The sequence below is a fragment of the Buceros rhinoceros genome, unplaced genomic scaffold (assembly GCF_000710305.1).
Source record: "Buceros rhinoceros silvestris isolate BGI_N320 unplaced genomic scaffold, ASM71030v1 scaffold5781, whole genome shotgun sequence".
In the NCBI taxonomy this organism is placed as follows: Eukaryota; Metazoa; Chordata; class Aves; order Bucerotiformes; family Bucerotidae; genus Buceros; species Buceros rhinoceros.
Genome location: NW_010393564.1, coordinates 44524 through 57963, shown reverse-complemented (window position 1 = coordinate 57963; position 13440 = coordinate 44524). Strand labels below are relative to the sequence as shown.

Sequence of the window (13440 nt, the reverse complement as noted above, 5' to 3'; positions counted from 1 at the left end):
CACAAGTGTGTGCTCAGTTCAGCTGCAGGTTTTAGCTGTTTGTGCAGATTCAATGGGTTGCTCAGGAGGCAAGAAAATATGGCTTTTTTCTCTGTGTCCTATACTGACCTTTTTTGCAGCTTTGTGTGCAGCTCTGGACAAAAATGATCCAACACCAGTGCTCCAGGGTGTTCCATCAAAAGATCTGGACTGCTCAGGAAGTCACTATTCTAACAGTACCTATTCTTTGTTGGCTTAACTCTTCTCTTTTTCTTCAAAGGAAAACTTGTGTATCTTACCTTGAGAGTTTGTTTCAGCCAAATAGCATGAAATGGAAACAATCAAATGTTTGTTCGTTATCTGAACTCGGATAGAAGCGTAGAGCAGTTGTGATGATAGACAGCTCAGTGTCCGTGGGAGAGAAACGAACACGCAGTACCCAATCAAGAGGCTGCTTTGTTCTGTTCCTCAAAAGGTCTTTGACTGCCCAGCTGAAGTTCTTAGTTGTGTTTCGACTGATCTATTCTACCTTTACAGTCTCACTTTCTAGCACAACTATTTCTGAAGCTTTTCTTTGTTTCATTTATCTGCTCATTTATCCTGTGAGGTTTTTTTAAATTAAATTATTTTATATCTTCAGAAAATGCTTGACAGAGAAGTGAGTATCACAAAGGTGACAGTAGTAAGGAGGATATGTGTATCATCTCTGTTTTGTTAATTAAATCCTCAAAATATAACTTTTACTGGACACAGTAAATCATGTGGAAGATGAACAATAATGTTTCCAAAGATTTGACATGGTGGAGAAGTTGGGCATTGCCTAGGACAAAGAAAGTTGCAAACACGAGAAGGAAGGACACACAGAACATCAATATCTGACTTAAGCAGAAGAACCTGTGGTTAAATCCAACGCTCAATTGAGTTTACTCTCTGTACTACTCGCTTTCAGCAAGAGGTTAATGGTGAGATTGAAAGCGTGTTTAAAAGGAATTTTCTCTTACACTGTTAAGAATGCGGATCTTGTTTAGAGACAGAACGGGCATAGCTTTGCCTGCCACAGTCTAACACTGAGGGGAAACACACCTGCAAAGCTGAAGTTCAAGTTGGCTTCATCTCTTGAAGAAGTGAACTATGCCCAAACACACAGTGCACCAACCACATCTCCCCTCGCTTGAGCTGGAAGTCTTAGAAACTTTTGATTTAAGTTGATTTTTCTAGTGCATTAGGGATAATGATGAATCACAACAGTTGCCACCCTAAAGCTTTTATGTTTCCATCTCTTCCACAAACCATTTCTCCACTGTGTAGGAAATAAAAGTTCAGCAAAGGTAAGTAATACCAAAAGTTCTGTTCAAAGTGGTGAGAAATGTGTGTGAACGACATCTGAGTGTTTGCGCTGCCTTGTGGGAGTCTGCTGTGTTTTTGATGATAACTAACTGTGGTGAAATGACGGTTGCAGAACTGGGGTTTGGCTGATGAACTGTGGTGATGTGTAAATTGGTGGTGATAAAGCAACTATTTGTTTTAAACTGAGCTACTTTACTATGTTAATGTCCTTAACCGATTTCATTTTTATCCTCCTTTTCACTGTATTTCACCTGCCTCATTGTACATAAATACTGTATTATTTCATTAGATGCACATAATGATATTTTCTTCATGCCATTGCGTCACATAAAACAATCCCTAGACTTTTTTTTTTCCTGGGGGAAATCTAACATTATGACAGTAATCCAGCACTCGCCCTTTTTTAGCGCTCAGGTTGCAGTCTTATGATGTCATTCCTCACTGGAATGAAGCGGTGTCCACCAGACACCGCAGCAGATAGGTGCAGTCGGTGCCTGAGGAGCCTGCAGGCCAGTGTGTTCATGGGGCTCTTGAGTGTTCCCAGAGGCTTGGCTCCGTGAAGTGCTAATGCTCTAGGGCTGCTCCGGGCAAGCAGGTGAGTAGACCGACTCATGTCACTTTGTGTCGCTGTCCGTCACTTCGGGACTGGTTTAGTAATCTGTTTAATTATTTTAAGGTAAATGCAGATTCAAACATGGGGATGGATTTGGGCTATTCCGCTGAGCAAGGAAACAGGATCAAAGTTTTTCTTTAAAATAAATAGAAGGGGAAAAAAGTGGTGGTTGTTATGCTGGTGGATTCGATGATGCCTTCTAATCAGTAAAATCACTTTAAAGATCCTTGAAAGGGATTGCTACAAAGCTCAAAAGTTTGAAAACAATGCACTTGTACAACTAGCTTGTCGTTAGAGGTCTCTAACATGATGTATTTTGTCTGGCTGTGTGTTATGATATTTTAACATAGTTTAAAATGCAAATAAATTGGGAATACAGTTTTCTGTGAAGATCTATAATGCAGCCAGATCTGACTGGTGGCAATCTGTGTGTACATTGCTCTTTGAAGCTATCTTAATGCAGAGACATGGCAGGAAAGTCTCGTTTAATTTACAAAGAAAAGGTGGATGATGTGCCTGTTGCCTGAGCTACAGGAAAGACATCAGCATCTGTACCGAATACGGCAGCGCAGTACGTAGGGATCATCTTGAACGCTGCAGCCTAAAGGGAGGCTCAGCGTGTTCCCTGCGCTCACTGCCCTATTTAGTGTGCTTTTCATAATTGCTGTTTTTATTGTTAGTGCATTTAAAGGAGGAGGAATTAGCTTTGTTGAAACCAAAAGCTATGATCCAAAGTCCAAACTTTTATCATCTGGTCAAATCGTGAGATACACTGTCTTTTAATAGGGCCCTTAGAGGTCAAAATTTGTACCATATCTAGGACTCAGAACATGATGCATTAACTCTTTGCAGTCTCAGACGCAATACTGCCCGTAACTCCTCTTTCCCATGATATGTACATTCTGTAAGTTCCCCTTTGTAGGTTTTAGGGCAGCAGATCCACCCAGCTATGACAGTTCCGTTTATGGAAACATTCTAGGTGGAAATATTTGTAATTATGGTGCTCGAGCCTGAAGAGTGTAATACTCAAAGAAACCTCTTCTTGGCCAAATAGTACGAGTGGTAAGATTTTCTGTGTTTGCTTTAATGAACTGAACTTCAAGTGTGGGTTATGAATGCTTTGTTGGTAATGTAGTGTTGTTGGATGATTATAGGATTTGGAACCCATGAATATTCCGCATCTCCTCTATGGTAAAGAGTCAACCAGGCAAGAAAAGGGTTTGCCACCAAGTGTGCCAGCATGCTCATGTGTGTCATTTGTGGTGGGAGTTGTTGGGTGATATCGTTGTGTTAGTGTGTTCTGCTTGTGTGTTCTGTGACTGCGTTTGTACATGCAATACGTGACATGGACTTCTTTTGATGCAACTTATTAATTAGAGTTCAATGGACAAGTTCCCTAAACAAAATTAGTGGACATAATACTTAAAAACCTCTGATCTCTATTCTAATGTTATTTTTAATTTTTTTAAAAACAATCACTCAAATGTTGATTGTTTAAAAATATGCATGGGGCAAGTATTTTGGTTTCCTAAACTAATGCTCCAGTTTATCTTAGAAGACAGAAGTATTGTGACCATTTTTTCACACACGTTTACAGTTCGTAACAGCATGTTAAATTTTACATGTAGTTGCATCAGAATAAGGCCTTGACTTCTCTTTCATAACATTTTACTAAATAACACATAATATTGTTGAATACATCTCGTTTTGAGGACTATAGAAGCATCCTGGACACTGTGTTTCATTGGATGAGCATCTTAAATTAATGAATTCTAGTAAATTATTAGTGCTTGGATGATCTCTGTATTCATTCTAGGCTAATTCTCTACCATCCTTAGATCTACCGTGTTTGAAACATTGTTTTGAGACTTATGTAGGTGATAGTGCTTAAATGGAGGGTGGGAGCACACAACGGCTTGATTTAGATATGTCATAACTCTTTGGTGCAGAAGAAAGGATGTGTTTGAGATAAGCTGGATAGAGGAAGCGTTGTCAAAGCAACGTTAAAAAAAAACCAAAAAAACAATCTACTGTGGGATTAGAAGAAAAAGGATTGAAGGAGAAGGAAGAAGGATCAAAGGATCAACCTTTTGAAAAATTGTCCCTAAACATGTCAATTCTGATGGCAAGTGGAAGCCTATGTTCATAAATACTTAAATACTAAGCTGCTTTGGAAAATCTCTTCACTTCTAGTGAGCTAAAAAATGATCTAGAAGCAGAAATCATACTCGCTTTTTTCATACTCACCTGTGCCTGAGATATTAAAAAAAAAAAAGTTTAAAACTGACTCCACTAAAAATAGTTTATAAAAATACTAGGAGCCAAGTCTTGAAACTTGGTGGGGAGGTGTAAGAAGTTCCTGTTTGTTCCTGATTGGGCATTCTGCAACTTTAAAAAACAAAAAAAACCAACTGGCCAATGATTCTCCAGGAATATTGTTTTCTTCCCTACATGACAATTTGAAAAATTTTAGGAAATTGCCTACAAAACCTGTACTAATAATGCAAAGTGAAGTACTTGGGCTGTAATTAGGTTTGGCTGTCCTGTGTCAGTTAAACTATTTAACGGTTATGGTGCACCTAGCAATAGCAACTTTTTGTGTGGTCATGGGCTATTTTTTCCCTAAAAGAGCTCTGTTCTCTTAGGATGGACCTTGTTCTGCCAACATCTTGGTATGGTATGGTTCATGAAGTGAAAGACTCTTGCTGGTGCACTGTTTTCTCGTCACATCCCTCATTCATTGCAAAACTCTGAAGATGTTTGGAGACCGGTACAAGGATGGTGTTGCTACAGTGTGGCATAGCAAGCATTGACTATGGCTCATACTCCCACGTGCAGTGGGAGGATCTGCATCAGACTTTGTAATGGGATCACTAGCTGTGTTGGCTTTGATTTGATACAAAATGTAGGATGAGGAAATTCAGCAGCACCCCGGAGATCAGGCAGCATTTAGAATAGCACCTCCATATTCAGGGATTTTTTTTTTTTTTTGTAGCAAATACCTAAACCCTAATTCCATGTCTAAGATGAGGATAATAATACTACACAGCTCATGGATGCCTTAGAGAAATTTTTTACTTTTCTTTGAATTCTTCACAGCATGCAGTAGCACTGTTGTGGAAATGAATTGTTGACTGTAGATCTTAAAGGATGTGGAGTGACAAAATGAAGACAGTTTCTCAAAATAATTTTTTGGCTTCCAGTACTTACCGTGTCTAACTGCATATAAATCGCTACAATGACAGGAAGTGTTTTGCCTAGCAAATGTCTGTTTGCCATATAGGATATCGGGGATTGAGTGGTCAGCTCAAAATGTTGAGGTGCAACTATTAATGTAGATTGTTATAATAAGTAATTCATGAAGTGGTAGCTGTAGTTCGCACAGGTACAACAGAATACCATGGGTGTGGGTGTCACGCTTCAACCTGAGCTTGTCACCAGTCCCTTCAGCATGAGTCGCCCTTAGTCCTCAAATGGCATTAGTTACTACTGATTATAATTAGTAGTACTAATTATATTCTACTGTGTATATGTGTACAACTACACGCTTCTAAAACAGTGTGCCTGGCTGTAGTGTAGTTAGCCGTGAACTGCAGGACAGGCACAATTCAAATGTAAATGGTGAGAATTTAGATAGGAATTAGGAGGCCTTCTCCAGGTGGTCTGTGTTAGTGGCATACTTATTTTCAGTAGTGGAATAAGAGGTTTTGATGCTGTGTAGTGCCTCTGAAACAGATTATTGCCACCTCTTCTGTCAGATGTCTTGAAAATACAGACGAACTCAACTTCTGTAAGTAAAACTAAGAAAGGAAGTGTAAGAAAATGTTTCTCTCTCTTTTGTCTAGATGGCAAGAAGTGTAGAGGTGGCTCTTTCTTCAAAAAACACAGGAGACAGCCCTTTGAAAGTGACTGTAAATGTTGTTCTTTCACTCACTGTGGAATAGCACCAGAGTATCTCAAACTAACTACTTGGGCATCAAGGCACTCCAAAGTGGTACCTTTTGCCCAAGGTTATACTGTATGTTTGGGACCAAGACAGGTGTCCAAGACTGGCTTTGGCTGTAGCTCCTGACCAGTCAGCCTCTTGCGAGGTGGAAGCCCACTAACCAGCCATGCTTTTGGAACAAACTGAAAGTTTTGGGTTGAGAAGCCAAATTATTTCTGGTGGGTATTGCAGAACACAACAGAACCACTGTTTGTCTCTGAAGCTGCCGACCATGTGTGCTGGTATAGTCCTCAGGAATGCTAACGCTCCCTTGTTAGAAGCACCGCATCACCATCCCCTTATCAGATGACCAGATGTTTGTTTCTGTGCCTGGGTATTGCCTGCACAGCTCTTCATCCTCTAACAATGATTTCACTGTGTCACATTGTTCGATGTGAAATGCATGAAATGTGTCTGGGTTGTGAGTCAGATTTTGTCAAGGATTTGGAATTTTGTTTGGGTAGAAGAGCGTTAAGCATTGACAGAAAAACATTTTACCTTTCTTAAATCCTGGTCCAGTTCTATTTATGGGTCTTTTCGCAAATAATGTTTCTTGAGCCCCTCTCTTTCTCCTCCCTCCCAAAGTCATTCAGATGTGCCTATGTGTGAATCGCAATTCAGAAATTGGACTGTTCCAAAATCAGTTCATTCCATTGATATTTGGGGGGATGCCTTATTACTTAAAATCAGGTTTTATTTTGGGGCAGTCCCAGCTGATTTAAAACTAAAGCAGCGTTATGAATATAACACTTAAAAAATACTGATGACTAGCAAAGGTAATTGTTCCCTGAAATCACTGTGTAGGGGCACAGGGTTCTCTGTTGAGAACATTTGAGCGGCCAAGTCTGTGTCTTTTCTGTGTTTAATAACACACGGCTTGAAGGGTAAAATTACTCTTCCTAGTGCAGTGCCATTTCAGTTTTCCTGCTCTGCAGTTTCACTTGTGGAAATAGATTTGGGTGAGGTTGGATGAGAAGAATGCAACGATCTCACTATACACTAGTAAAAGATACTGGTATGAGCATTCAACTCGCACAACTTACTCAAGTCAGCAGAACTCCCAAGTTGCAGATGCTGAAGATCCGCCCCAGGGTGTTAGTTATTGAGAGATGTTTCAGTGTGTAGATTCCCGTTCTGGCTCTTATACATGCAGTATAGGACAAAGAAATGACTTTCAGAGCTTTAACTAGACATTGAAATATCTCTTTCAGGTACGGTATTTTTTTCTTCATGCATTTGAGTTAGGTGAGTCTTGAGATACCCCAAATGTTTGTACAGCAGATGTCTTGACCTTACCTCATTAACCACAAATCAGTTTTGTTGCTGTTTCTTTTTTTTTATACAAATATTCATGCTGATCTTTTGGTGTCAGCTCAGTCTGAAGTATAGGATACAAATCTTTTGATTATTGTCACATTGCTAAAACGCGAGTTTTATCCTCAACATGAGGGTTTTATTGCAGTAGAAATTTCTGGAGAGGAGGTGGCAATGTACTCATAAATCCTTTTTTCTTTTTACTTTTTTCCCCCCTTTCTTCTTTTTGGAAGTCGATTATGCGAACAGCCACAGGCCTTTGATGATTTACTGATTTTGGATTTTGCTTATATATTTTGTTGGACTTCTCTACAGAACATTACCTATCTGAATGGGGGGGGGGCATGATCCTGCGTTATGGTGGTGTTTCTTAACGAGGAGTTAATGCTGTAACAGCTGCTTCTGAAGCTTAAAAACTACAGGTCCTGTGTGGAATACGGGCAAGACAACTTTTATATAGACAGAAGAAAAGATTTTTGGTTGGGTTGGGGTTTTTTTGATGATGAGCTGAATTCCTAAAGTATTCTAGTTTCATATTTGCTTTCAGAGTAGATGTATAACAAATTCAGCACCAAATTTATAATGAGATGTGTCTTTGCTAATGTGATTTAAATAGGTGTAGGAAAATAGTGATCTAAATGATAGGAATTCTCTTAGCTTGTAAAAAGAAAAGTATCACTTTAATGTTCTTAATTTATTTTTGACATCCTGAGAATTTTAGTGTTCTGCCAGAGCTCTTGATTTTTTTTTTTTTTAAATAGTTAGTAACTGCTCACAGGTATATAGCCCAAATAATTGCTTAGCGATTTAGATGTAGAATGGTATTTTCAAAGGAACGAAAGGATTAACTAAATGGGAACTTCCTAAATCATCTGTGCCCTGAGAACCACTCCTCAACCCCATCCTTTTTATTCCAGAAAAATTCCACTGCGCGCCAAAGAAAAGCAAGTTTTATCCGAGCCGAGAGTTGCCAATGTTGATGGTTAGGTTCCATTCATCACTAAGACCTTTCAAATAGCTTTTGATTATAGATGTTTTCCCTCTTCGTTTTGCTTTTCCAGTTCTCCACAAGCAGCCAAGAGAAGTGTGCCTTTGTTTGCTGGAACTTGGAAGGATTGCAGCAAGGTAGGTGAAAATATTTAAAGAATGAGGAAATATTTACATTCCTGACAGCAGTGGCTCTTGAGAGACTGGCTAAATCAGCACATCTCAAACTAACTGTTATACTCATTAGGTTCAGGGAAAATGCTTGTCACCATGTCACTCAAGAACATATGTGGGCATTTGTTAGCCGGTATAATGAAATCTCTCTGCCATCACCTCAATGAAGGTGTTTGTGGCTATCCACATATTGGGAGGGGAAGGAGTTGAGGATTTTTTCTAAATAAAGCTTTGAGCCGTTTCTTCCTCTAACGGTAAGATGTCTCTATAAATACTGAGGTTTCATTAACTCCACTGATACTGATCTTCACGTGACCTAAATTTGACCTAAGCAACGCTGACTCTTATTAATTTAAATAAACTGAGCTCTGATTTTCACCAACAATGTGAGATTTGAGTTAACAGCCTGTGTTCTGTCTCTGTCAGAAGGTTCTTGCCAGGCTGGACCTTCAAGATGTAGCATTCCCTGTCATGTCAAGACAAGAGTGGCTTTTGCTAGACAACCAAAGTGACAGTAATTAGAACGTGATTTTCCCCTTTTTGCAGATGCAGGTTTGACCACCACAGTGCATAAGATTTGCTACAAAACATATGAACAGCGGTGCTGCTGCTGCCCAGTCTGGCACGTGAACTGCGCTTGCCTTCATCCCTGCCTATCACAGCGGCCATTCCTGGCTGTTCACATAGTTTCATAAATTTCGGAAGAGTTCCTTGTGGTTACAATCAATGCCAAGGAGACCCGTGTTTATTCCTAGCTTAAGAACTAGGATTTTCATGTTATGGGTATTCATAGGTTGTGAACGCAACTAACTTGGGAAGCTGCTTTACTAGTATTTTAAAGTTAGAGATTATACAGTAGAAAACAACTAAATTATATTTTTCTGCAGAAAGAATGTTCTTGGGTAACTATTAAACTCTGGGGGCTTAAACAACCACCTTAGGTCTGTTGAAATGACTGTTGAGTAATTTCCAGCTCTTTCTGCTGTTGTATTCAATCTTTCCTTGGTAAAAAATGGGAAGCGGTGCTCTAAGAGGTCTGTTGGAGATCACGTTACAGTCCGGCGCTGCCTCATCTGTAGTTGTGAGAAGGCAGGCTAGAAAAGAGCAGGAAAGGAAATTCTCAGCATACCTTCCAGAACATAGTTTGCACCAATACCCCTCCCAGAAATGATGTGGGTTTTACTTTTCCAGCAGCTTTGTTTCGGGTTGATACAATATGTGGAACAAAAATGCATCAATGTTTGTTTGTTCATTGGTTTCATTTTCATCATCAGAGGAATTCAGAACGCTGAATGTAGAGGGAACATTAAAAATTGGAGATCGTGAAGTGCGGCAGAAGCAAAGCAGCAGCATTGCTTAGAGGGGAAGAATTTTATTTGATGAGTAAGGCTGCATGCAGGTGTAGGCTTGGAGCCCACTGGGAATTCAGTGATTTACGGCCTGTCGGCGTCTGCAGACAGACGGGAAGTAAATGGATTCCATGGAAGTGCTCGCTTCGGTGTTGGCTGACTGCTCATTAGGCAGAGCGCACCAGTTGGAAGCCAATACAAGCACAAATTGGGTTCTTGGTTTTCTTTATATGAATTTTCTAGGCAGCAGTGTGACTGAATTAAAAGTTATCAGAAAAACACAACAGAATATATGCGCTTGTGCCCTTTCTTTGTACGCTTTTACCATTATTATGGTGTTAGCTTAGATTTTTGTAATGTCTTTGTTACTGCTCAATATTTTAGCATCCACATCTTTTCCTGGACAAGTCAGCAGGGTTCTGCATCCGGGGTATGGATTTTTCTGCCTCGAAAGAAAATAGGGTTTCATTTATGCCGGTCGTTAGCTATGAGAAGCCTACCTGGCCTGATGGCTTTTCCAAGCCGAAGTCCCTCTCTGAAAAAGGAAATCTTTCAGCTTTTCTGTGTTTCTTTCATTTGTTGGCAAAGAAACAGGACTGAGGGGGATTATCAGCCATTAGGGAAATGGGATGGGCTCTTAGACTTCTGACATCTGTCCAAGCTCTGCTGCTTGCCGTGAGATGCTGACAGTCACTTGCCATAAAGCTTTCAAAAGCAGGCATTGTAGTAGAGAGCCTTGCCTTCCAAGGCTGCATTGGAGATGCTCTGTGCCAAACTCACGCGTGTTTTGTTTTAGTTGGAGCTACAAGTGTTTCGCCAGTGCAAACGGATATCTGAAGATTGGCTCTCAAAAATCAGTTAGAGAAAACATTAGGTGCTTTGGCCATGGCTCAATTTATTTATTCATAAATTCAGAGCAGTAGCTGCGACCAGGATAACCTGTGATCCCTTTTCACCTGGGTTTTTTTAAAAAAATTCTAACACAAAATGTAAGTTGTCAGGTAATTAAAAGGCTGCTGTTTGGAAAAATACAAAGGAAAAAAACCTGATCCAAATGTACTGAGCTTGAATCTGTCTTGCAATTTTGGAGGCTTAGTGTGTTCATCAATTAGTCATTCATCAACATGTGGATTATCAGAGAAGATGAAAAAACTCCTGTATTTCCTGTAAACTTGATCAACTGAGAGGTCACATATAAATTAATGGGGTTTTTAAATCAATTTTGAAAGATGGCATTATCGATGGATAGATTTGATATATTTACTACTGTATGTAGCATCTATTATTGCACAATAGAGCAAAACCAGAAGGTATGAATTCTTCCCCCCGGTTTGTTTTAAACTGTGCAATACTTTATACGGACCACTAATTTGTTTGCATGTTTCCAAAAGGTTTGGGGTGGAGCCACCAGGATTAATAAAGTTGGAAAAAGAGATTGAACAAGAGGAAACCCTTTCGGCCCCCCTTCCGTCTCCTTCTCCATCACCAACAAAGTCTCCTGGGAAGAAGAGCACAGGGAAACTGTTGGATGATGCTGTAAGTTGTGGGAGGAAGCTTCTTCCTATCTGACCTGTCCTGGTATGCACTTGCAAAGCGCACAGAGGCTGGAGTTGAACATCTCACTGTATTTTAAAGATTTGAAGAAGGATAGAGTTAATTTATTTTGACCACAACTATTTATGCCTGAAGTTTGGAAAACATGTTGCGCTGTGTAAGATCTGCAGTTTAGCCTAGCTTTGTGCTTAGGGCCGAGTTCCCTTGTTCCTCTGTTTTCTTTTTCTGCTCGCTTTCTATTCATCAACTCCCACTTGGTGTTTTGTCTGAGAAAGGACTGAGTCAGGACTAGGAGATGTAGCCCATGCTGACTTGTACGGAATGTTAACAAACACTTCTCAGTTATCTCAGCCTGGTTGTTATGCTGCTGTTCTGCATGTTTCTCACGTCAAAAAACCAAGCAATTTTTTTTCCTCTTTGTTAGAAAGAAAGTATCTTGCTTTGAATTTCGTTAAACTCTTTGCTGTAGTGTTTATTCCTCTGCTGCAGACCCTAGAGGGGTTCATTTGAAACAGCTGGAATCAGATGAGAAGGGCACATTTTGAGACCACGAAGAGGTTAAACTTGAAAAATACAAATATATTCTGTAAAAAGAAGCGGTTACTATAGTAACTGCTGTATTAAAAGGTGGATGTGCCACCTGGGAGTTACAAAGCACTTCTTGAAAAATCCATGTGCCACTTTTTTGTTACAAAGAGCAGATGGAATATAGTGTTCATTTTATTGAAATACTTTGTACTAGTCGACGCAAATAATTACATTTAACAATTTTTTTACATATTGCATTTCTTCCTTTGCAAAAGCAGTGACTTATGTTTCCACATTGAGAAAGAAGAGTTATGTGCAGAAGGAGGGTGGTGACTGTGTATCTTGTAGGAACAGTACAGCAAGTATGAAGGTTGTCTCCAACCACCTCCTTTAATTTAGAAAGCAGTAGGGATAGAAACAGAATGGAACTCATCCATCTGGATTCCTGACCTGCACTGCCCCAGACGCTCACACCATAAAACAGCAGCAGTGCAGACACAAAGTAAAATAGGATGTAATTCTTCCCTCTGCTTCCCTACTTGATTTCCAAATTCCTCTCAATAGCACTTTGGTGTCCTTTGGGTTAGTAAGGTAATGGAAGCCTCAACAGCAGCATTGGCAGCGAAGGTCTCATTATCCCCTGGTTTACACCAGTATAAATCTGTTGGCTTTCATTCTCCACTAGCCAAAGAAGATTCTAGTTTGCTTACACAGTTCAAAACAACCCTGAACCTGTTTGGTCCGGGTTGTGGGTGTTTTTTTTTTTTTTTTGCTTAGATGAACCCTGGTAGATGCAGCTATTAAGGGATAGTCCACACTATCCATTTTCAGCATCGAATTTCAAGAGGGTCTCCAGAGGTGAGATATTATGTCAGAAATCACTGATTATCAGCATTTGGGCCAAACAGTCCTCTAAGCACAAGAGATACCGGATGCACTGTTTGCATCCTCTGCAACCTGCACTTTAAATTTAAGTCATCAACCACTGACCTGAAGTTACTCCTATTGTGCACTTACTGTCTAAATAGATTCTCCAGAAACAGGGGCTAACACCCGTGTTGCTAAAAGTCACCGGAATAAATAATCTTAGAATAATATAGTAATTGCACATTCACCTGAGGACAACTCATCTGATACTTGAGAAACGCTTTCTGTGCATAAAATACGTGCAGAGTTCCTCTGCTAAGTGTTAATGTAAAATGAAATTTTTTCACAAGAATATGCCCTGATTTAAAAACATAAAAAAGGTAAGAGTAATTATAAAAAAAATTCCACAAAGTAATGAAGTTATTCAGATAACAACATTAAACATTTCCAGAAATAATTGGAAAGCTTTTAAATTGGTCAACAGGGCTAGTTTCAAAAGCATTTTTGCACCTTGTTCTAGTATAGAAATATAGACTAAGCGGTTAACTTTTGATTTCTTTCTGTTTTCTTTAAATACTATCACTTTATTCTAAAAGCAGATCAGAAAAGCATTTGTTGTACTTCAGGAGCCTTTCCTGTTCATTTATTCAAGACAACCAAAACACCTTTCAGAGTGCCATAGTGCTGCCCTGATTTATCTTTTTCTGAGGACGTTTCAGACTTTGTTAGCTGTTCTGAAAATA

General features: G+C 39.5%; 1 protein-coding gene across 1 annotated transcript in view; it reads left to right on the top strand.

Moving 5' to 3' along the window:
• Positions 1–13440, top strand: part of GAS2 (growth arrest-specific 2) — a 75638-nt gene that overhangs the window by 27519 nt on the left and 34679 nt on the right. Inside the window, exons 4-5 of the mRNA XM_010144888.1 lie at positions 8300–8363; positions 11140–11284. Of these exons, the coding sequence (XP_010143190.1) occupies positions 8300–8363; positions 11140–11284 (209 nt within the window). The remainder of the gene's footprint in view (positions 1–8299; positions 8364–11139; positions 11285–13440) is intronic.